Raw genomic sequence first — 24,918 nt, forward strand, 5'->3', positions numbered from 1 at the left:
AATACCTTTGATTCGATGGTCAGGAAAGCTGGCCCAAAATAGATCATTTTCTGAAGTAACTTTGATAGTACTTCCTGAAATGATCTGTTCTTGACTAAGCTTTTCTGTATGGATTAAGGTTAGACGGAACTCTCTAAAAAGTACCTTGGATTCGATGGTCACGAAAGCCGGCCCAAAATAGATCATTTTCTGAAGTAACTTTGATAGAACTTCTTAGGTAATGATCTGTACTTGACTAAGCTTTCTGTATGGGTTAAAGTTTGACGGAACTCTCTAAAAAGTACCTTTGATTCGATGGTCACGAAAGCTGGTCCAAAATGGATAATTTTCTGAAGTAACTTTGATAAAACTTCCTGAAATGATCTGTTCTTGACTAAGCTTTTCTGTATGGATTAAGGTTAGACGGAACTCTCTAAAAAGTACCTTGGATTCGATGGTCACGAAAGCCGGCCCAAAATGGATCATTTTCTGAAGTAACTTTGATAGAACTTCCTGAAATGATCTGTTCTTGACTAAGCTTTCTGTGTGGATTAAAGTTGGACAAAACTCTCTAAAAAGTACCTCGGATTCGATGGTCACGAAAGCTGGCCCAAAATAGATCATTTTCTGAAGTAACTTTGATAGAACTTCCTGAAATTATCTGTTCTTGACTGAGCTTTCTGTATGGATTAAAGTTTGACGGAACTCTCTAAAAAGTACCTTTGATTCGATGGTCACGAAAGCCGGTCCAAAATGGATAATTTTCTGAAGTAACTTTGATAGAACTTCCTGAAATCATCTGTTCTTGAATACGATTTCTGTATGGATTAAAGTTTGATGGAACTCTCTAAAAAGTACCTTTGATTCGATGGTCACGAAAGCCGGCCCAAAATGGATCATTTTCTGAAGTAACTTTGATAAAACTTCCTGAAATGATCTGTTCTTGACTAAGGTTTTCTGTATGGATTAAGGTTAGACAGAACTCTCTAAAAAGTACCTTGGATTCGATGGTCACGAAAGCCGTCCCAAAATAGATTATTTTCTGAAGTAACTTTGATAGAACTTCTTAAGTAATGATCTGTTCTTGACTAAGCTTTCTGTATGGATTAAAGTTGGACAGAACTCTCTAAAAAATACCTTTGATTCGATGGTCACGAAAACCGGCCCAAAATAAATCCTTTTCCGAAGTAACTTTGATAAAACTTCCTGAAATGATCTGTTCTTGATTAAGCTTTCTGTATGGATTAAACTTTGACGGAATTCTCTAAAAAGTACCTTTGATTCGATGGTCACGAAAGCCGGTCCAAAATGGATAATTTTCTGAAGTAACTTTGATAGAACTTCCTGAAATCATCTGTTCTTGAATACGATTTCTGTATGGATTAAAGTTTGATGGAACTCTCTAAAAAGTACCTTTGATTCGATGGTCACGAAAGCCGGCCCAAAATGGATCATTTTCTGAAGTAACTTTGATAAAACTTCCTGAAATGATCTGTTCTTGACTAAGCTTTTCTGTATGGATTAAGGTTAGACGGAACTCTCTAAAAAGTACCTTGGATTCGATGGTCACGAAAGCCGGCCCAAAATGGATCATTTTCTGAAGTAACTTTGATAAAACTTCCTGAAATGATCTGTTCTTGACTGAGCTTTCTGTATGGATTAAAGTTTGACGGAACTCTCTAAAAAGTACCTTTGATTCGATGGTCACGAAAGCCGGTCCAAAATGGATAATTTTCTAAAGTAACTTTGATAGAACTTCCTGAAATTATCTGTTCTTGAATACGATTTCTGTATGGATTAAAGTTTGATGGAACTCTCTAAAAAGTACCTTTAATTCGATGGTCACGAAAGCCGGCCCAAAATGGATCATTTTCTGAAGTAACTTTGATAAAACTTACTGAAGTGATCTGTTCTTGACTAAGCTTTTCTGTATGGATTAAGGTTAGACGGAACCCTCTAAAAAGTACCTTGGATTCGATGGTCACGAAAGCCGGCCCAAAATAGATCATTTTCTGAAGTAACTTTGATGAAACTTCCTGAAATTATCTGTTCTTGACTAAGATTTCTGTATGGATTAAAGTTTGACGGAACTCTCTAAAAAGTACCTTTGATTCGATGGTCACGAAAGCCGGTCCAAAATGGATAATTTTCTGAAGTAACTTTGATAGAACTTCCTGGAATGATCTGTTCTTGACTAAGCTTTCTGTGTGGATTAAAGTTAGACAGAACTCTCTAAAAAGTACCTTTGATTCGATGGTCACGAAAGCCGGCCCAAAATGGATCATTTTCTGAAGTAACTTTGATAGAACTTCTTAGGTAATGATATGTTCTTGACTAAGCTTTCTGTATGGATTAAAGTTGGACAGAACTCTCTAAAAAATACCTTAGATTCGACGGTCACGAAAACCGGCCCAAAATAGATCATTTTCCGAAGTAACTTTGATAAAACTTCCTGAAATGATCTGTTCTTGACTAAGCTTTCTGTGTGGATTAAAGTTAGACAGAACTCTCTAAAAAGTACCTTTGATTCAATGGTCACGAAAGCCGGCCCAAAATGGATCTTTTTCTGAAGTAACTTTGATAGAACTTCTTAGGTAATGATATGTTCTTGACTAAGCTTTCTGTATGGATTAAAGTTGGACAGAACTCTCTAAAAAATACCTTTGATTCGACGATCACGAAAACCGGCCCAAAATAGATCATTTTCCGAAGTAACTTTGATAAAACTTCCCGAAATGATCTGTTCTTGATTAAGCTTTCTGTATGGATTAAAGTTTGACGGAACTCTCTAAAAAGTACCTTTGATTTGATGTTCATGAAAGATGGCCGTAAAGAGCACTCAGCGTTTTCTCCAAGTTGTCATCAGTACACTGATTATTCTTATTTGTACATAGGTACACCTGCTGTCTATTTTTGCCACGTTACAAGAAACTCTTCAAACTGATTCAGCATCAAAGCACCCTTAAGTCACAGGAGCTCTTTGCTGGAGTAGCAGGTATGCAACCGAGACGTGTTAAACAAACTGAAACGAGTTGTTGAGAGATGCGGCGCTGCAATTGCGTTGGACCACTTGACCACAATCACAATCAATGCGGAGACGTTCGCCTGCTGTTGGACAATCAACAGAAAGAACGAAGAGAAGGAAGGAGGCGAGGGAACGGCGTCTTATAGAGTTCGGCCTCGTTAGGAGTTTACGGGTTGCGCCAGCGTCTGTGACTATGTGATGGTCGAAGGCAGAGTGAGAGAAAGGGGGCGTCAGACAGCAAAAAAAAGAGAGAAGAGATTATCCTACGAGGGAAATGCAAGACAAAAGGAAAAAAGAGGTGGAGTGGGAGGAGGGTAGAACAGGGATCTGTTAGAGAGGCAGCACTGCTTAATTCCTTTGCAGGGGTTCAAAAAGAATGTGTGTGTGTGAGAGTCACACTAATAACCTGTGAAAGGAATGTACACACAGCAACAACACACACACACACACCAGCGCATGTGCGTTCCTGTTCCCGGGCTGACATTTTCTCTCAGCTCCATTGTTCCCTGCACCTAGCTCACCTTGACATCAGAGGCAGCAGGACTCATTACCAGTTGGCGAGGGGATGAAAGGAGCTGATGGAGGGAGGAGGAGGGGGAAGAAGCCTGAGGTTGCAGACGTCCATGAAAAAAAAACTCTCAGTTTGGACACAGTTGTGATGGGCTAAATGTATTTGTTAGGGTACACTCACGCTCGGCAGACCGTGCCGTGCTAGACTTGGCCCTCTCTCTCTGTGTTACTGCAATTCCTCTGATTTTGTGGAAAATCTCCAGTCTTATTTTGAGTCGTCGTGGTTATTTTTTGGTGCTCGGTTGCGGCTGTCGATAACTACATGCGATAGGAGTGATCGCATCAGTGGGTAATAGGTAAGCGTGCCGTGGGTTTTGACTTCTGGATTCGTTTGAGTCTCTGTATTTCTGATTTCATTCAGAACTTGTGATCCGCATTTTACACATAATCATATGCCCTTGGTTTGCTTCTAGAATAGCTACTCAGCTCATCCGTAAGCTAGCCTGAGCCACTCTGTACTTAATTCCAACATCCACATTTACAGTTGACGCCTCCACGTAACCATATGTCGACTACAGAACACCACTGTGTTTACTACCTGGCGTCTGGTAGTTGAGCCGTCTCATCTCCACAGGGTCAGAGGAGTTGGCCAGCAGGGAGTCTTTCACCCCACCTGAGTGCTCGTCCTTGGGCAGAGGCGACGCCCGCTTCCTGGGGGGGACAAACAACAACAACATCAACAACACTGCGTTAATTGCGTCCCACTGACATGCTGATTCATCAAGTTAACTGGAAATGATGAGATTATCAAATGCGACGCTGACATTGTCTTTGAAATGGCAGGAAAACTGAAAACGTCCAATAGGAATCGCTAGCGGACTGAATTTCCTGGTTTGACTGAACTTTCTGTAAGGATCTGTTATTGATTAATACGCTTTGAAGGATTACACATAGTTTGACTGAACCTCCTGTAAGGAGCTGCTCTTGTTGTGTCTATGTTGGATTGAATTTCTGAGAAAAATCGGTTCTTGACTGATCTTCATGGATGGATTATAGTTTGACCTTCTTAACTTTACCGCCTAGATAGATCCGTGTCTGAAATAACTTGTGGGTCAGTGTCCAACTGGAGCCTGTGAAAGATCAGTGTATGATTGATCTTACTGTAAGGATACTTTGAACTTCCTTAGGCTTTTGACTGAACTCTTTAGCCGGACCTTGGTTTTTCACGTACAGGAAGAATTGGGGTTTAAATTACTCCATGAAATTGTCTATTTGTGGGTGATCTTCCTGGGTGGATTGTGGTTTGATTAAACACTTTGGAGTGACCCGTTTTTTTGTCTCAACTTCTGGAATGGATCTCAGTTTAATTAAGGAATCTATTCTTGACTAAACTCCCATGATGGACTAGTGTTGGGTATGACTCTGTGTAATCATCTGTTCTTGACTGGCCTTCCCTGGGGGTTTCTTCCCCATCTCCTTCACACAAGACTGTTTGTTTAGGACTCCTTGTGACAATCAACAGTTGTAAAATACCAGGGCATTACCCTAATTGGTCCCACAAGTGTTGGATTGCTAGAAAGTCCATCATTATCCGGGAGTGGTCTAAGACTTGGTGTGTTTGCTACTGGATATATGACAGCTGTTGTGTGTGCATGTGATTTTCTCAGTTGTGTGTACGTGTCTGCCAACAACACGTTTGTGTTTACAGGCTTTCCAGATTGAGAGGAAAACAGGCGGCTGCTGTAATTAGCTCATCAGCTGGGTGGCACAGCCCCGGGTAATTAAGGCCGGTTCTGCAGCACCTGTGCCGCCTAGCCCGGCCCGGTGAAACGTGGCTCAGCTCAGCACAGCGCTGCTGGGATCAGTCGAGCGGAACTCTGTCTGTCAGGCGTACAGACGAGACAGGCCGTGCGCATTGTGAAGTTCAGGCGGTAGGCATCTGTTGGCATGCCCACACACACAAGACCTCTAACTCCAAATAGAGACAGGAAGGAAGCAGCACAAGGGGACGCCCTGTGGAAATTTCACATCTCATTGCGCTCTATTTGTGAGTGGCAAGCCCCGCCTTTTAGGGCGTCTGCTGCCGCCTGATGCGCAGAGAAGACGTGCGGCGGGTGGCGGAATGAACTCTGTCCGCCACCTCAGGCCTCTGCGCCACCTGTTGTGTTGTACGGGGGAGGCTTAAGCTAATGCAAGAGGCGTGACGGCTAATGTATGACAAGAATCTCTTCCTCCCTTCCTCTGTGATTTGAGACAGCCTGTGTGCCACTTCCCCTGGAAAGAAGGGGGTGCAGTTGGTGACTCTGGAATGTGTGCTCTACAGCCTTCAACCAGGATCCAAGGCCGGGTTAAAGAAGACATGGCAGCCATTTCAATGACGTCTATCTTTCAATCATCCTATCTTGCTGATTGTATTGTACCATATGTCCCGGCAACAAATCTGCGTTCAAAGAACTCCGGCTTATTAGTGATTCCCAGAGCCCAAAAAAAGTCTGCGGGCTATAGTGTTTTCTATTCGGGCTCCAGTACTCTGGAATGCCCTCCCGGTAACAGTTAGAGATGCTACCTAAGTAGAAGCATTTAAGTCCCATCTTAAAACTCATTTATATACTGTAGCCTTTAAATGGACCCCCCTTTTAGACCAGTTGATCTGCCGTTTATTTTCTGCTCTGCCCCCTTCTCCTTCGTGGAGGGGGTGTGGGGGGCACAGGTTCGGTGGCCACAGATGAAGCGCTGGCTGTCCGGGGTCGGGACCAAGGGTGGACCACTCGTCTGTGCATCAGTTGGGGACGTCTCTGCGCTGCTGACCTGTCTCCGCTCGGGATGGTCTCCTGTTGGCCCCACTATGGACAGGACTCTCACACTAGTATGTTAGATCCACTATGGACTGGACTCTCACACTATTATGTTAGAGCCACTATGGACTAGACTCTCACAATATTATGCTAGGTCCACTCGACGTCCGTTGCACCGGTCGCCCGGGGGTGGGTCCCCACTTCTGCGGTCTTTCCAAGGTTTCTCATTGTCATCCCATTGGCTTGAGTTCTTTCTTGCCCTGATGTGGGATCTGAGCCGAGGATGTCGTTGTGGCTTATGCAGCTCTTTGAGACACTCGTGATTTAGGGCTATATAAGTAAACATTGATTCATTGATTGATTGATTGATTGACGTCTAGGGTCTAAAGAATATACTGTAAGTACATGTTAGTGTGTATGTGCAGTAGGCGGCATGCTTAATGAGGTGCCCTTTGTTGAGAATCTTGCCACGCGGAAGCTAAAAGCGAACGAACGGGGGGTCTCCGCGGAAAATGTCAGCTTCAAAGACGGGGACAGTTATTTCTCCAGCAGTTTCCCTGGCCTGGCATTTACTTCACAATGACCAATTCTGCTACATGTGCTGCCTTGGCATACAGGAAAAGGAGGCGGTCATGAGGTCGCATGCTAACACCGGACAGATAATGCAACACAGCACAGCAGACAGGGCGATGTGACGAGACACACGGTCACCACACGTGAATCATGCAAAGGTAGCCGCAACCCTCCGCGAAATCCCACGAACAACTCCCGTGACCTGGGACTTCCTTTGACCTGCGGCGGGAGTCTGCTGCTTTTCACGTCTCGGCAAGTTAGACTCGACGCAGCAATCTGTGCTCTCCTGGAGGGAGGTTTTGTCGCAATTTTTTTTTTTTTGCACGGGAGAGGCAGCAGACCCGATAACTGCAGTGAATATGTCACAACACGAATGGAAAAAAATATGACGGATGAGGAGTGACGGTACCCACCTTTCCTGCTTGCTGCGTTCATATCAAGCAAAGAAAAGAAAGGAGGGGGCGGTTATTTACTCCAACTCATATGGAATCACAGCATAAAGGTAAGAACCTCTTTAGGGTTTGGTCTTGGCAAATGCGGCAGGAAGCAATAACTAAAATTGCCTGTCTGGAATGCAATTATTCCCCCCGCATGTTTATTGGCAGATCGCCGTAGAAAATAAAACGGGCTCACAGCTTCCTGTCTACACTCCCTCCTGTCAATCTGTTTACATGGAAGGGAGGGGAAAAACAGGAGCTTCAATGGTGCCCAGCGGTCGGTTGTTATAAAGCCCGTAATCAAGACCGTCTCCTGGAGCTGGAGCAGCGGACTGCTTGAGAATGACCATCACTACGATTTGTACCTATCATTTATGGAGCGTCACATGGGAGAGAATGAAATAAATAAATACATCCGTCAATAATAACTTAAACGTGTCATTGGAATTAGAAATGTGGCATTAAATAATTGTATTATTGTCAGAATAATTGTATCTAAGTTATCACAAAACTTTGTTTTTCAATGACTTCCCGGCGAGAAGACAAAAGCTGTCTTTGAACCTACCAAGAAGAAGGCTTGTAAAACTCCACTGTGTAGGACGGGAAGCAACATGAAGGTGTTCTGTTTCTTTGATGTACTGTAATCAACAGAAAGATATTGTTTTGACCCGAGATCTACAAAAGCGAAGAGGAAGCAGGACCTGACTCCCCTAAAGGGACCTCTTCTTTGAACTGTTTTACGACCTTTTCTGTGAACTGTTTCCGACCTTTTCTTTGAACTGTTCTGTAACCAAAGGCGATGGCTGTTTATGACCCCCCTCCCTTAGAAACAGCTGTTGCCATCTAATCAGGGAAAGTCCAAATAAGTACAATCTTTCGCCAGACATAGGGGAGACTGTGCAAGAGTACACCCTAGACGTCTCTCTTCAATTGAGCCAAATTTAATTATGTCTCTGTTTAATTTCTTGCTTCTTGTCTTGTTTAATAGATGTCATCAGTGTTTGAACCTGACAATTATTTATTTAATTATTTCACAATTTGAATATTAATTTCACAATTTAATTACCGTATTTTTCGGACTATAAGTCGCAGTTTTTTTCATAGTTTGGCCGGGGGTGCGACTTATACTCAGAAACGACTTATGTGTGAAATTATTAACACATTAGCGTAAAATATCAAATAATATTATTTATCTCATTCACGTAAGAGACTAGACGTATAAGATTTCATGGGATTTAGCGATTAGGAGTGACAGATTGTTTGGTAAACGTATAGCATGTTCTATATGTTATAGTTATTTGAATGACTCTTACCATAATATGTTACGTTAACATACCAGGCACGTTCTCAGTTATTTATGCCTCATATAACGTACACTTATTCAGCCTGTTGTTCACTATTCTTTATTTATTTTAAATTGCCTTTCAAATGTCTATTCTTGGTGTTGGCTTTTATCAAATACATTTTCCCAAAAAATGCGACTTATACTCCAGTGCGACTTACATATGTTTTTTCCTTCTTTATTATGCATTTTCGGCCGGTGCGACTTATACTCCAGAGCGACTTATACTTCGAAAAATACAGTAAATGTGGCATTAAGTAATTGTATTATTGTCAGAATAATTGTATCTAAGTTATCACAAAACTTTGTTTTTCAATGAGTTCCCGGCGAGAAGACAAAAGCTGTCTTTTACCAAGAAGAAGGCTTGTAAAACTCCACTGTGTAGGACGGGAAGCAACATGAAGGTGTTCTGTTTCTTTGATGTACTGTAATCAACAGAAAGATATTGTTTTGACCCGAGATCTACAAAAGTGAAGAGGAAGCAGGACCTGACTTCCCTAAAAGGACCTCTTCTTTGAACTGTTTTACTACCTTTTCTGTGAACTGTTTCCGACCTTTTCTTTGAACTGTTCTGTAACCAAAGGCGATGGCTGTTTACGACCCCCGTGCCTTAGAAACAGCTGTTGCCATGTAATCAGGGAAAGTCCAAATAAAAGAGGAGGCGTACAATCTTTCGCCAGAGCATAGGGGAGACTGTCAATAGTTCAGCCCAGACGTCTCTCCTCAATTGAGCCAAATTTAATTATGTCTCTGTTTAATTCCTTGCTTCTTGTCTTGTTTAATAGATGTCATCAGAGTTTGAACCTGACAATTATTTATTTAATTATTTCACAATTTGAATATTTATTTCACAATTGAATTACTTGTTTCATGATTCAATTATTTTTTACAATTTAATTAACTACTGAATTGTTTATTTTATGAAGTTAATTAATTCATCTGATCTGTCAAAGTGAGTAGGAGGGTCTTAACACCTGATTGGTTACCTGCCACTTACGACTTCGACCAAGGAGGCAGAGGAGCACCGGTCGATATCTTGGTCGGAGGGTGCAAAAATAACAACATCTTGTAATAATTCTTTGACTTTAACATACTTTATAGAAGTCTAAAACAGGCCTATTCAACTGGTGGACTTTGGGCCACGTCCGGCCCGCCAAAGTTTGATAAAACCATTCAAACTCGGGTTGCTCATGCATGCAGTACTCCCACCACCCCGCAGGGGGGCACCACCGAAGCTTATGCGTCACAATGAAGCAGCAGTGTGGTGAGTAGAAGAAGACTACTCATTCTGAACAATAATGGCACTATCAACCCCGAAAACAATCTAAATAAATTGCGAAAATTTGACTTTTAACAGCAACTGGACAACTAAGAATGAATGTTCTTCCCCCAGCCAGTTTCCTTGTTTACTGTTCCAGACAAGCAAATCCACACAAAACTTGATCTTTGTAAGTAGATATTGTGTTTGTTTTGTACAGAAATGGACGACTTTGTGATGTCTTTTGCATTCGTGGTCGTGTGGTTTTTGTCTGAGCTTGTTTAATAAATATAATAATGATAATAATAATGGATTATATTTTATATCGCGCTTTTCTATTATTAGATACTCAAAGTTAGTATAATATAGCGCTGAATTTGACCAGTAGAGGGCGATAGCACTACACCTTAGGTTTAATTGTGTTGAGCCACATTCATTGTGTGTTTGCTGTGATTGTTTAATTTCTTTATGCGTAAACATCTGTCTATTGTGGGAATGTATTAACACTGAACCCTCTATTTTATTTATGTAAAATACACAATGGTCATGATTATGGACGTTATAATTTTGTAATGTTTATTTATGTTTATATTTTCAGTCTTATAAGCCTAAATGAAGGAAGATGTGTAAAGAAACAAAATTGAGGAAGGAAACATATTCAAATTCAAAAATCAAACCTCAACAACAACTTCTGTTTCTTTATGCTGTTAACTATCCGTCTAGCCGCACACGCAATTAAGTAAGCACAGTTTTAAAGGAATATAAACTGCAAAGACACTTTCTGACAAAACATCCACATTTCGACATCTGGCCCCTGAGCCCTTGGGCCCTCTTTATTATGAAGTTGAATAGCCCTGGTCTAAAATATTTACCACCAACCCCCCAAAATATGAGAATATCCTCCTATAGCCGCAATGTTCTGAAAGACTTCCGAACTTATGGGCTTCAGACAAAAGCAATTATTGGGCTAAATTTGTGTTAGCCCTGCCCGATGGCTTAGTTTGATGGATAACATTTTCAAAAAAATAATTAAATTCAAAATTAATGAAATCATGAAACACTTAAATCATGAAATAATAATTACATTGCAAAATAATTATTGAATATTGAAATAACTAGTTAAAAAAGAAAAAAATATAGATAATTTGGTATTAAATAAATTAACAACACATTCAATTACAAATGTACGTATTTAATTCCAATTTTAATTCATTAATGACATATTCAATTAATTATTTGAAGATGTATGTGTTTATTTCATTCTCTACCATTTGACCATCCGTAATAATTGTCATTATTAGTTGTTAGTAGGGATGTCCGATAATGGCTTTTTGCCGATATCCGATATTCCGATATTGTCCAACTCTTTAATTACCGATACCGATATCAACCGATACCGATACTGATGTATACAGTTGTGGAATTAACACATTATTATGCCTAATTTGGACAACCAGTTATGGTGAAGATGGTGAAGATAAGGTCCTTTTTTATTTTTAAATTAATAAAATAAAATAAGATAAATAAATTCAAAACATTTTCTTGAATAAAAAAGAAAGTAAAACAATATAAAAACAGTTACATAGAAACTAGTAATTAATGAAAATTAGTAAAATTAACTGTTAAAGGTTAGTACTATTAGTGGACCAGCAGCACGCACAATCATGTGTGCTTACGGACTGTATCCCTTGCAGACTGTATTGATATATATTGATATATAATGTAGGAAGCAGAATATTAATAACAGAAAGAAACAACCCTTTTGTGTGAATGAGTGTAAATGGGGGAGGGAGGTTTTTTGGGTTGGTGCACTAATTGTAAGTGTATCTTGTGTTTTTTATGTTGATTTAATAAAAAAAAACAAGCAAAAAAAAACCCGATACCGATAATAAAAAAAACGATACCGATAATTTCCGATATTACATTTTAAAGCATTTATCGGCCGATAATATCGGCCGGCCGATATTATCGGACATCTCTAGTTGTTAGTGATGTACAAAAGCGAGTTTTGATCCATATTGTAAAGGCTGTCTTACTGTTTGCATTCTTGCAACCAATAAGAAAAAAATAGCAAAAAAAACATTGAATTAAATTTAAAAAAAGACTTACTTCTTAAAGAGCAGGATGGCGATGACGATGCTGATGATTAGGACTACGGCAAACACCGGGCCCAAAACCCATAGCATTTCCGTTTGCTCCGGCCCCTGAGCCAGAGACTGTGTTGTGACCTGGATGGGGTCCGAATAGGGACTGGCCGAATATGTCATCTGTGTGGGGGGGAAAAAAAGAACATGAGATATGAATTTTTGAACAGCAGAAGCTATTCACAAGTCATTTCAAGATAAGAACATATAAAATGAATAAAACATACAGTATTTATTAAACAAATGCTCTAATTACAGCTTGGACGTAACCCCTGTGATAGCCTAGGCCAGTGTTTTTCAACCTTTTTTGAGCCAAGGCACATTTTTTGCGTTGAAAAAATCCGGAGGCACACCACCAGCAGAAATGATTAGAAAACGAAACTCAGTTGACAGTAAAAAGTCGTTGTCGCAATTGTTGGATATGACTTTAAAGCATAACCAAGCATGCATCAATATAGCTCTTGTCTCAAAGTAGGTGTACTGTCACCACCTGTCACATCACACCCTGACTTATTTGGACTTTTTTGCTGTTTTCCTGTGTGTAGTGTTTTACTTCTTGTCTTGTGCTCCTATTTTGGTGGCTTTATCTATTTTTTGGTATTTTCCTGTAGCAGTTTCATGTCTTCCTTTGAGCGATTTTTCCCGCATCTACTTTGTTTTAGCAATCAAGAATATTTCAGTTGTTTTTATCCTTCTTTGTAGAGACATTGTTGATTGTCATGTCATGTTCGGATGTACTTTGTGGACGCCGTCTTTGCTCCACAGTAAGTCTTTGCTGTCATCCAGCATTCTATTTTTGTTTACTTTGTAGCCAGTTCAGTTTTAGATTCGTTCTGCATAGCCGTCCCTAAGCTTTAATGCCTTTTCTTAGGGGCACTCATCTTTTGTCTATTTTTGGTTTAAGCATTAGATACCTTTTTACCTGCACACTGCCTCCCGCTGTTCCCGACATCTACAAAGCAATTAGCTACCGGATGCCACCTACTGATATGGAAGAATAGGTGAAATTACATAATTTCCCACGGCACACCAGACTGTATCTCACGGCACACTGGTTGAAAAACACTGGTCTAGGGCACACTGGTTGAAAAACACTGGTCTAGGGAACACTGTGTTGTATAACACTGCAGCACAAGAACTGATGTTGTAATAATGGTAAGGAGCAAACTGCTCAGTCAGCATTAATCCCTGTAGTGCTGATGAGTTCATTGTAAAGAACAATTTCAGTTTTGGATGCCGGGCTCTCATCATACTTCAAATGCATCTACGGCCATATTGTGGTGTTCTTAATAAAGGGTATATCAGAGGTCGCCTACAGCCGTAGCTGTTAGACTCTACTTTTTGACCTGAGGTGCCTGAGCTTCTCGTTTTTTTTTACTCTAAATTATAATACCATTGTTTTTACAGTCCCTGTACGATCAGTGTCAGAGCTTGGTCCGCATTTCCGGCAGTAAATCGGACTCGTTTCCAGTGAGGGTTGGACTCCGCCAAGGCTGCCCTTTGTCACCGATTCTGTTCATAACTTTTATGGACAGAATTTCTAGGCGCAGTCAGGGCGTTGAGGGGATCCGGTTTGGTGGCTGCAGGATTAGGTCTCTGCTTTTTGCAGATGATGTGGTCCTGATGGCTTCATCTGGCCAGGATCTTCAGCTCTCACTGGATCGGTTCGCAGCCGAGTGTGAAGTGACTGGGATGGGAATCAGCACCTCCAAGTCTGAGTCCAGGGTGGAGTGCCATCTCCGGGTTGGGGAGGAGAATCCTGCCCAAAGTGGAGGAGTTCAAGTACCTCAGAGTCTTGTTCACGAGTGAGGGAAGAGTGGATCGTGAGGTCGACAGGCGGATCGGTGCGGCGTCTTCAGTAATGCGGACGCTGTATCGATCCGTTGTGGTGAAGAAGGAGCTGAGCCGGAAGGCAAAGCTCTCAATCCCAAGTGGAGGAGTTCAAGTACCTCTGAGTCTTGTTCACGAGTAAGGGAAGAGTGGATCGTGAGATCGACAGGCGGATCGGTGCGGCGTCTTCAGTAATGTGGACGCTGTATCGATCCGTTGTGGTGAAGAAGGAGCTGAGCCGGAAGGCAAAGCTCTCAATTTACCGGTCGATCTACATTCCCATTCTCACCTATGGTCATGAGCTTTGGGTTATGACCGAAAGGACAAGATCACGGGTACAAGCGGCTGAAATGAGTTTCCTCCGCCGGGTGGTGGGTCTCTCCCTTAGAGATAGGGTGAGAAGCTCTGTCGTTCGGGAGGAGATCAAAGTAAAGCCGCTGCTCCTCCACATGGAGAGGAGCCAGATGAGGTGGTTCGGGTATCTGGTCAGGATGCCACCCGAACGTCCGACCGGTAGGAGGCCACGGGGAAGACCCAGAACACGTTGGGAAGACTATGTCTCCCGGCTGGGCCTGGGAACACCTCGGGATCCCCCGGGAGGAGCTGGACGAAATGGCTGGGGAGAGGGAAGTCTGGGCTTCTCTGCTTAGGCGGCTGCCCCTGTGACCCGACCTCGAATAAGCCGAAGAAGATGGATGGATGGATGTTTTTACAGTTTAATTTCTTTGTTAAGAGTTTATCCACCGAAGTCCCAACAGTAGCACCACATCTGTCCCAGTTTTTTTTTGTTTTCCACAGACGCCGAACCGTTTGATAAGGCCAAGAGAGGTGATCTCGCGAGGGATGGAGGGGGAGGAGGGAACCTTCTCCAGGCCTGCTCAGATAAATGGGGGCACGGCGGAGGACTCATCCCTTCTTCATTAGTGTGCACGCCGCGACGGACAAGGGAGGTGGGGGCGCTGGGGGAGGTGACGGCACGGCGCGTCGCTACCTTGGTTGTAAATGAGACCATCTCCTCTGCTCCTTCGTCTTCAAATGAAAGAAGAAGGAGGGAGGGTGTCTGAGGTCTGAGGCAAGTCAGTTATGGCGTCTGGGGGGGGGGGGGGGGGGGAAGAGAAGCGAAACCGCAGGAGAGCGAGGTGGCAGATGAAGACAAGGGAGAGAGAACGGCAAAGCTTGTTGTCATTAGAGCTCTGCGTGCTCCTCACTGCACAATGTCGCCGTTTGGAGGAGAGGAGATTGGAGGTGAGGCGACATCCGCGGGTGACAGACCGCGGTCCTGGCGGGGAATTGAGACCCCAGTGTGCGGCAGGGGCGGGCGGGTTGTCAGTAATCCGGATCATTAGCGGCACAGCGGCCTGCTCTTGGGCACACAAGCAGATATTAATTGGAAAGATAAGCAAGGATGAGCTCAAAGAGTTCTGCTGCTGCTTTGCCTCTTTCTGCAGAACTTTGCTTATCTTGTGCAGCTGACGAGAACAATTTTATTAGTTATGAGGTGTTGTGTATGTTTGTGTGTGTGTGTGTGTGCGCTTGTGTGTATTGGGACACACACCAGGAAGGTCAAGTACGAAAGGTGACGTGAACCCGGCAAGGACCAGGAGGAATATCCTCTACATGTTGCAGGTCCACTTAAGTCCAGCAGATGGCTGACAAAAGTCAAACAAGTAGTAGTAGTAGTAGTAGTAAATTATATTTATATAGCTGTTAGAATAATTATGTATATATTATCACACAACTCTTATGCTTAAGGGCCGTTGCTATAGTTATTATCAATTGTGCTGAAGTTGTACTTTTTCTATCTTTGCAAAGGGACATCGTCTCCTATCAGGGTTTTCAGACCCTGAATCGGCCTGCTGACTGCCAAGGGAACATGGAGTGCCGTGACGCAGACAAAGCAGAGACGACCGCGCCACACCGTACCCCAAGTGGTATGTTTTTATCCATCCATCCAATTTTCTACCGCTTGTCTCAGCTGCATTCGGGCGGAAGTTTTATTTCATCATATATATTTTTTTAATATTAACTTATTTCAATATTGCACAGAAAAAAACTAACAATCACAGCTCTTGATTGATATGCTGACCCGTCTCTGCTTGTGATGGTCTCCTGCTGGCCCCACTATGGACTGGACTCTCACACTATTATGCTAGATCCACTATGGACTGGACTCTCACTATTATGTTAGATCCACTATGGACTGGACTCTCACACTATTATGCTAGATCCACTATGGACTGGACTCTCACTATTATGTTAGATCCACTATGGACTGGACTCTCACACTATTATGTTAGATCCACTATGGACTGGACTCTCACACTATTATGCTAGATCCACTATGGACTGGACTCTCACTATTATGTTAGATCCACTATGGACTGGACTCTCACACTATTATGCTAGATCCACTATGGACTGGACTCTCACTATTATGTTAGATCCACTATGGACTGGACTCTCACTATTATGTTAGATCCACTATGGACTGGACTCTCACACTATTATGTTAGATCCACTATGGACTGGACTCTCACACTATTATGTTAGATCCACTATGGACTGGACTCTCACTATTATGTTAGATCCACTATGGACTGGACTCTCACACTATTATGTTAGATCCACTATGGACTGGACTCTCACTATTATGTTAGATCCACTATGGACTGGACTCTCACACTATTATGCTAGATCCACTATGGACTGGACTCTCACTATTATGTTAGATCCACTATGGACTGGACTCTCACAATATCATGTTAGATCCACTATGGACTGGACTCTCACAATATTATGTTAGATCCACTATGGACTGGAATCTCACAATATTATGTTAGATCCACTATGGACTGGACTCTCACTATTATGTTAGATCCACTATGGACTGGACTCTCACACTATTATGTTAGATCCACTATGGACTGGACTCTCACACTATTATGTTAGATCCACTATGGACTGGACTCTCACACTATTATGTTAGATCCACTATGGACTGGACTCTCACTATTATGTTAGATCCACTATGGACTGGACTCTCACACTATTATGCTAGATCCACTATGGACTGGACTCTCACTATTATGTTAGATCCACTATGGACTGGACTCTCACACTATTATGTTAGATCCACTATGGACTGGACTCTCACTATCATGTTAGATCCACTATGGACTGAACTCACACTATTATGTTAGATCCACTATGGACTGGACTCTCACAATATTATGTTAGATCCACTATGGACTGGACTCTCACACTATTATGCTAGATCCACTATGGACTGGACTCTCACTATCATGTTAGATCCACTATGGACTGGACTCTCACTATCATGTTAGATCCACTATGGACTGAACTCACACTATTATGTTAGATCCACTATGGACTGGACTCTCACTATTATGTTAGATCCACTATGGACTGGACTCTCACACTATTATGCTAGATCCACTATGGACTGGACTCTCACTATTATGTTAGATCCACTATGGACTGGACTCTCACACTATTATGTTAGATCCACTATGGACTGGACTCTCACTATCATGTTAGATCCACTATGGACTGAACTCACACTATTATGCTAGATCCACTATGGACTGGACTCTCACTATTATGTTAGATCCACTATGGACTGGACTCTCACACTATTATGTTAGATCCACTATGGACTGGACTCTCACACTATTATGTTAGATCCACTATGGACTGGACTCTCACACTATTATGTTAGATCCACTATGGACTGGACTCTCACACTATTATGCTAGATCCACTATAGACTGGACTCTCACAATATTATGTTAGATCCACTATGGACTGGACTCTCACACTATTATGTTAGATCCACTATGGACTGGACTCTCACACTATTATGTTAGATCCACTATGGACTGGACTCTCACACTATTATGTTAGATCCACTATGGACTGGACTCTCACAATATTATGTTAGATCCACTATGGACTGGACTCTCACACTATTATGCTAGATCCACTATAGACTGGACTCTCACACTATTATGTTAGATCCACTATGGACTGGACTCTCACACTATTATGTTAGATCCACTATGGACTGGACTCTCACAATATTATGTTAGATCCACTATGGACTGGACTCTCACAATATTATGTTAGATCCACTATGGACTGGACTCTCACACTATTATGTTAGATCCACTATGGACTAGACTCTCACAATATTATGTTAGATCCACTATGGACTGGACTCTCACACTATTATGTTATATCCACTATGGACTGGACTCTCACACTATTATGTTAGATCCACTATGGACTGGACTCTCACACTATTATGTTAGATCCACTATGGACTGGACTCTCACACTATTATGTTAGATCCACTATGGACTGGACTCTCACACTATTATGTTAGATCCACTATGGACTGGACTCTCACACTATTATGTTAGATCCACTATGGACTGGACTCTCACACTATTATGTTAGATCCACTATGGACTGGACTCTCACACTATTAACTAGATCCACTCGACGTCTATTGCACCGGTCGCCCCTCCAAGGTTTTTCATTGTCATCCCATTGGGTTGAGTTTTTCCTTGCCCTGATGTGGGATCTGAGCCGAGGATGCCGTTGTGGCTTGTGCAGCCCTTTGAGACACTCGTGATTAAGGGCTATATAAATACACTCTGATTGATTGATTGATTGATTGATTGATTGACACCTGAGCAAGTTGATGCAGAGGACAGGCGGGAAGGTAAACCTGCAAATGATGCCCCAAAAAAAGCCAACCAATCACAGAGCTCCGGTCTGCATCAACAGTCACGCAAGCAAGATGACGCAAGAGCTTCTATCAGCCTGAAGCCAAGACAGTCCACACAAATGGAGGACAGGACGCGGGTGTGTGCTGATTCCAAGGTCAGTTCTCTCTGGGATTTTAGCACACACCAATTAACCGACTGCAGTGTCGTCCTCAAACCCTATTGACTTGGCGATGGCCCTCTTATGCACGATGAGAGGGAAGTTCATCTCAAGTACTTGAAGATACGTTGTTCAGGTCCACTTGTGTGAAGTGAAGTGAATTATATTTATATAGCGCTTTTCTCTAGTGACTCAAAGCGCTTTTACATAGTGAGACCCAATATCTAAGTTACATTGAAACCAGTGTGGGTGTGGCACTGGGAGCAGGTGGGTAAAAGTGTCTTGCCCAAGGACACAACGGCAGTGACTAGGATGGCGGAAGCGGGGATCGAACCTGGAACCCTCACGTTGCTGGCACGGCCACTCTACCAACCGAGCTATGGCGCCCCAATCCCCCGTGTGCAGATGTCCAACATTTGCCTTACCAAGACACCCTTGTGTGGTGTTTGGGTCTGTGGGACCCGTTTTCATATTTTTATTAAAAGAAAAATGATACAATTCATTGATTTTTCAAACTGAGACTCAGTGACTTTGGCTCATTTTATGTGAAGAACATATATCAGAATACATATTTAATGAGCACACACCATACACCCCCCTACACATTTCTAGTACATATAAGATGTCCGGGTCCACTGGACCCGGGGCTAATAGAAGTGTGGAAATTGATGTTCTGTGTACCACACACACACACACACACACACACACACACACACACACACACACACACACACACACACATGTCTTGCCTACTTTGTGTGGACCCACGTTTGGTGAGGGCCCCCCTTTCCACTATAGCTAGAATGATGAAAAAAAATATATATATATATCTAGCACTAGATGGGAGTAGAGAGTTGTAACCTCATTTCAGAATGCAAAAAATATTTAACTTTTGTAGTTGTGAGGACCGACCGCTGTTGCTAGGTAGATTTGACCACACACACACATAGTAGTGAGTTCTGTGAGTTGGCCATTTTTAAGGACAGCAAAGTACTCCAAGAAGGTAACACATCTACATTGAAAATAAATCATATCTTGCTAATTGCTCAACCTATTTTCATTCAGTTTACATTATTGTATAAATGTACAAGACATGTACTGCATATACAAATGTATGTGCATAATAAGTAGAAAATGAAACATACACAAAAAGGGTACATAAATACATAGAGTACAGTACACACAGACACACACACACAGCAGCAGGCCTAGACAGGAGGAGGACATAGTGTAGGTACACGGAACTTAAGAGGGTCAAATGTGCGAGAAAATGAGAGCAGACAATGTTGACAAACAATGTTGCAACCTTGTGTGGGAACCGCAGGTGCAGAAACACAAAATTTAGAATCCCTGTGGGATGCAGAAACTGTCAGAGAAATTTTCCGTGCAACGTTCATATTGTTGTTACTCAGCCAGCGTTTGTGGGTCTGATGGACCCGTTGCATTTTGTGGCTTTTTAATGCCTCACAATCAAACACTTTTATGTTAAAATACTAAACAGATGTTTACCTTATCCCAATAAACATCTGTTCAGTATTTTAAAATAAAAGTGTTTGATTTCTCTGCCAGTTTCTGCATCTTTTGTGTTTCTGCACCTGCGGTTCCCACACAAGGTTGCAACATTGTTTGTCAACACTGTCTGCTCTCATTTTCTCGCACATTTGACCCTCTGATGTTCTGTGTACCTACACTCTGTCCTCCTCCTGTCTAGGCCTGCTGTGTGTGTGTATACTGTACTCTATGTATTTATGTACACATTTTGTGTATGTTTCATTTTCTACTTATTATGCACATACATTTGTATATGCAGTACATGTTTTGTACATTTATACAATAATGTAAACTGAATGAAAATAGGTTGAGCAATTAGCGAGATATGATTTATTTTCAATTTAGATGTGTTACCTTCATTGAGTACATTCCTGTCCTTAAAAATGGCCAACTCACAGAACGTACTACTATGTGTGTGTGTGTGGTCAAATCTACCTAGCAACAGCGGTCGGTCCTCACAACTACAAAAGTAAAATATTTGTTTTACTTTGTGTGTTTTGCATTCTGAAGTGAGGTTGCAACTCTCTACTCCCATCTAGTGCTAGATATTTTTTTTCATCATTCTAGCTATAGTGGAAAGGGGGGCCCTCACAACCTACAGATGTTTATTGGGATAAGGTAAACATCTGTTCAGTATTTTAACATAAAAGTGTTTGATTGTGAGACCCACAAACGCCGGCTGAGTAACAACAACATGAATGTTGCATGGAAATTTCTCTGCCAGTTTCTGCATCCCACAGGGATTCTTCTTTTGTGTTTCTGCACCTGCGGTTCCCACACAAGGTTGCAACATTGTTTGTCAACACTGTCTGCTCTCATTTTCTCGCACATTTGACCCTATGATGTTCTGTGTACCTACACTCTGTCCTCCTCCTGTCTAGGCCTGCTATGTGTGTGTGTGTGTGTATACTGTACTCTATGTATTTATGTACACATTTTGTGTATGTTTCATTTTCTACTTATTATGTACATACATTTGTATATGCAGTACATGTTTTGTACATTTATACAATAATGTAAACTGAATGAAAATAGGTTGAGCAATTAGCGAGATATGATTTATTTTCAATTTACATGTGTTACCTCATACTTGCCAACCTTGAGACCTCCAATATCGGGAGGTGGGGGGTAGGGGGTGGTTGGGGGCGTGGTTGGGGGCGTGGTTATTTACAGCTAGAATTCACCAACTCGAGTATTTCATATATATATATATATATGAAATACTTGACTTTCAGTGAATTCTAGCTATATATATATACATATATATAGATATATCTATATCTATATATATCTATATATATATATAGATATATATATATATATAGATATATCTATATATATATATAGATATATATATATATATAGATATATATATATATATATATATATATCTATATATAGATATAGATAGATATAGATATATATATATATATATATTTTTTTTTTTCTTTTTTTTTTTTTCTAAATTTTATCTACATAAAAGAAATATTTGAATTTCAGTGTTCCGGTGGCTATCCATTAGATGGCAGTATTGTCCTGTTTAACTTCTCCGTTCATGATGAGTATATCATTTCGGCCACCGTGTTCAATGGAGAAGTCTGTTCTACATATTTACAGGCAACATACACCTTCCCCTTCGAACTGTCCTGGATGAACTGAAATTCTTGTTTCCATTCGTTTTGGAACTTGCAAGCGTATTTCTTCATCTTGCTCGTCGACGGCGTCGCCATTTCTGTAATTTCCTCGTTCTTCTGCTTCGTCTCCTTGTTGTGTGCGCAGTTGTGCACTCTACTCTCTAAAAGCCCTAGATGTTATGACGTCATTGGGCAGGCAAGCTGTTTATATTGTGGGAAAGCGGACGTGAGAACAGGCTGTCCCCAATCAGGTCCGCATTGAGCTGGAGGGGGCGTGGCCTCCAGCTCCGGCTGATTACCGGGAGTTTGTCGGGAGAAAATCTCTGCCGGGAGGTTGTCGGGAGAGGCGCTGAATACCGGGATTCTCCCGCTAAAAACGGGAGGGTTGGCAAGTATGGTTACCTTCATTGAGTACTTTGCTGTCCTTAAAAAATGGCCAACTCACAGAACGTACTACTATGTGTGTGTGTGGTCAAATCTACCCAGCAACAGCGGTCGGTCCTCACAACTACAAAAGTAAAATATTTGTTTTACTTTGTGTGTTTTGCATTCTGAAGTGAGGTTGCAACTCTCTACTCCCATCTAGTGCTAGATATTTTTTTTCATCATTCTAGCTATAGTGGAAAGGGGGGCCCTCACAACCTACAGATGTTTATTGGGATAAGGTAAGGAACCAAGAGCACAGCAGCGGGACAACGCCAACACGGGGCTTCCTGTTTCTACTGTGGGCGCCTAAACGGGCTGCAGGTTATGTCCCTGCAGGCATTCCTGGGAAAAAAGTTTATTTTTCTCCCCCCCCTCCCCGCCCCCTGTGGTGTAACAAATGATGGCAGCTGTGCTTTAAGGGAGAGGATGGGCAGCGGAGGAAAAGAGAGGAGCTTTTTGTCTGTTGGTCACGGCGGAGGACTCGGCTCATCCATTTGAGGGGCCGCTAAAATCTGATAAAAAGTTCAGTCACTCAGTCACGCCCCCCCCCCCCCCTTCTTGGCATCACAATGAAGGACTGTGAGAGTCACTCATGCTTCTCGGACATCGCTGGCAATTCCCCCCCCCCCCCATCGTCGTCGCTGGTGTGCGGCTTGTAAACAACGAGGCCTCAGCGAAGTCGACACTACTTTTCCTACCGCAGTCACTCGCATAAATCCAATCAACATGTCGTCGCCGTTAAGTGCTCTGATCTAATTATACCGTATGGTTAGACGTGCAAATGCCTGGCGGCAATTACACTGCCACTCCACTCGCTTAAGTGCATTTTCAATCACATGATCTGTGCTTCTTTATAGAACGGAGCAAATACTGGGGCTGTACAGCAAGTTTACTCAACTACAGAACGTATCAGTCGTCTATTAGGGTCTATCATTGCTCTATTTTCTTATTCATTATAAAAAAAAAAAAAATCCCACAATAAATAACACAAATGTGTATACTATATCTAAACTTAGTCTTAGTTTAATACATTACTTAAATACAAAATATAACTATGAAGGATAAAACACTGAATATTGACAACATAATATATAATTATACATAATATAATGTCACAGTCCAATAAAAACAACATACATCTCCAATTTGTACCCTTTTTTTAAAAATGTATTTTTTTCACTAAATTGTTTTTTCTACATTTAAAAAAAATAAAAATATTTTGAAATATTGTACAAACCCCGTTTCCATACGAGTTGGGAAATTGTGTTAGATGTAAATATAAACGGAATACAATGATTTGCAAATCCTTTTCAACCCATATTCAATTGAATGCACTACAAAGACAACATATTTCATGTTCAAACTCATAAACTTTATTTTTTTTTGTGCAAATAATAATTAACTTAGAATTTCATGGCTGCAACACGTGCCAAAGGAGTTGGGAAAGGGCATGTTCACCACTGTGTTACATGGCCTTTCCTTTTAACAACACTCAGTAAACGTTTGGGAACTGAGGAGTAGGGATGATGTTTGATAAGAAATTATCGAGTTCGGGCCTATTATCGAATCCTCTTATCGATTATCTTATCGAGTCCAGATAGGTTGTTGTATATGGAAAAAAACACACAATATTTGGTTTAACAAAAGCTCACTTTTATTATATAAGAAAAAAATAAAATCTAATAAATTAATAAATATTGACTGTTGTTACCCAAAGTATATTAAGTGGGATTTTTAAGTAAAACAAATATATACAGTAACACAAAAACAAGCTGTCTCTGTGATCACTATAGGTGTATAAATAATAATATAGTGTTAAATAAAATCAGTCCCTTGGGCACAAAACTGAAAATAATACAGCTCTCCAAAAAGTGCACTTCTGCTGCTATTGGAACATAACTGTTTGTTATGATGCTTTGACATTTTTGCACTTTATTTCTTTATTGAAAGAAAATTCTATGAAGAGAAAAGTTGTTTGCAAATGTTGTTACAATGCTAAAAAATGAAAAGTTAAAGCTAAAAAAAGAAATACACTTTATTGAGTTAACATTATTTCTTTATAGGGGGAAAGATCTGATGTTATGAGCTAGGAATATAACAACTACACTACCCAGCATGCAACGGGAGTGACGAGCATGCGCGGTAGCCCCGAAAAGTGTTGTTGCATGTCGCCACCCGGCAGCTAAGAATGAGGTTATGAGCACGCTGTGAAAGTAAACGTCAAAAACTCAGCCAACACGCCTCGTCTGCATTATTTATAATTAGACAGACAACACATATACAGTGTGATTTTGTTTTGTTTACAAGGAAAGAAAAACAAAAGTTAAAAAAGGGAGATGTCATATATGCATGTGCTGCGGTTGCTTTAAGAACGTCGCGACAGCTGCCGTAAAGGAGGTGCGTTGCTAGCCTGGTTGCTATGTTTCCGGTTGGTCGTAAAAGTGTTCGTCATGTGTTTGTACCCTGCTGAAATCTAGTAAAGTTATTCATTGGATTATACCTT

At 41.4% G+C, this 24,918-nt stretch overlaps 1 protein-coding gene across 14 annotated transcripts in view; it reads right to left on the bottom strand.

Moving 5' to 3' along the window:
- The window catches only part of LOC133631554 (receptor-type tyrosine-protein phosphatase F), a 595,429-nt gene that overhangs the window by 55,872 nt on the left and 514,639 nt on the right, over window positions 1-24,918 (bottom strand). For all 14 annotated transcript variants that reach the window (XM_062023872.1, XM_062023869.1, XM_062023867.1 and 11 more), the window contains 2 exons: window positions 12,029-12,186; window positions 4,113-4,225 (listed from right to left, as the gene is read on the bottom strand). In XM_062023872.1, coding sequence (XP_061879856.1) covers window positions 4,113-4,225; window positions 12,029-12,186 — 271 coding nt within the window. The remainder of the gene's footprint in view (window positions 1-4,112; window positions 4,226-12,028; window positions 12,187-24,918) is intronic.

The sequence above is a fragment of the Entelurus aequoreus genome, linkage group LG16 (assembly GCF_033978785.1).
Source record: "Entelurus aequoreus isolate RoL-2023_Sb linkage group LG16, RoL_Eaeq_v1.1, whole genome shotgun sequence".
Classification (NCBI taxonomy): Eukaryota; Metazoa; Chordata; class Actinopteri; order Syngnathiformes; family Syngnathidae; genus Entelurus; species Entelurus aequoreus.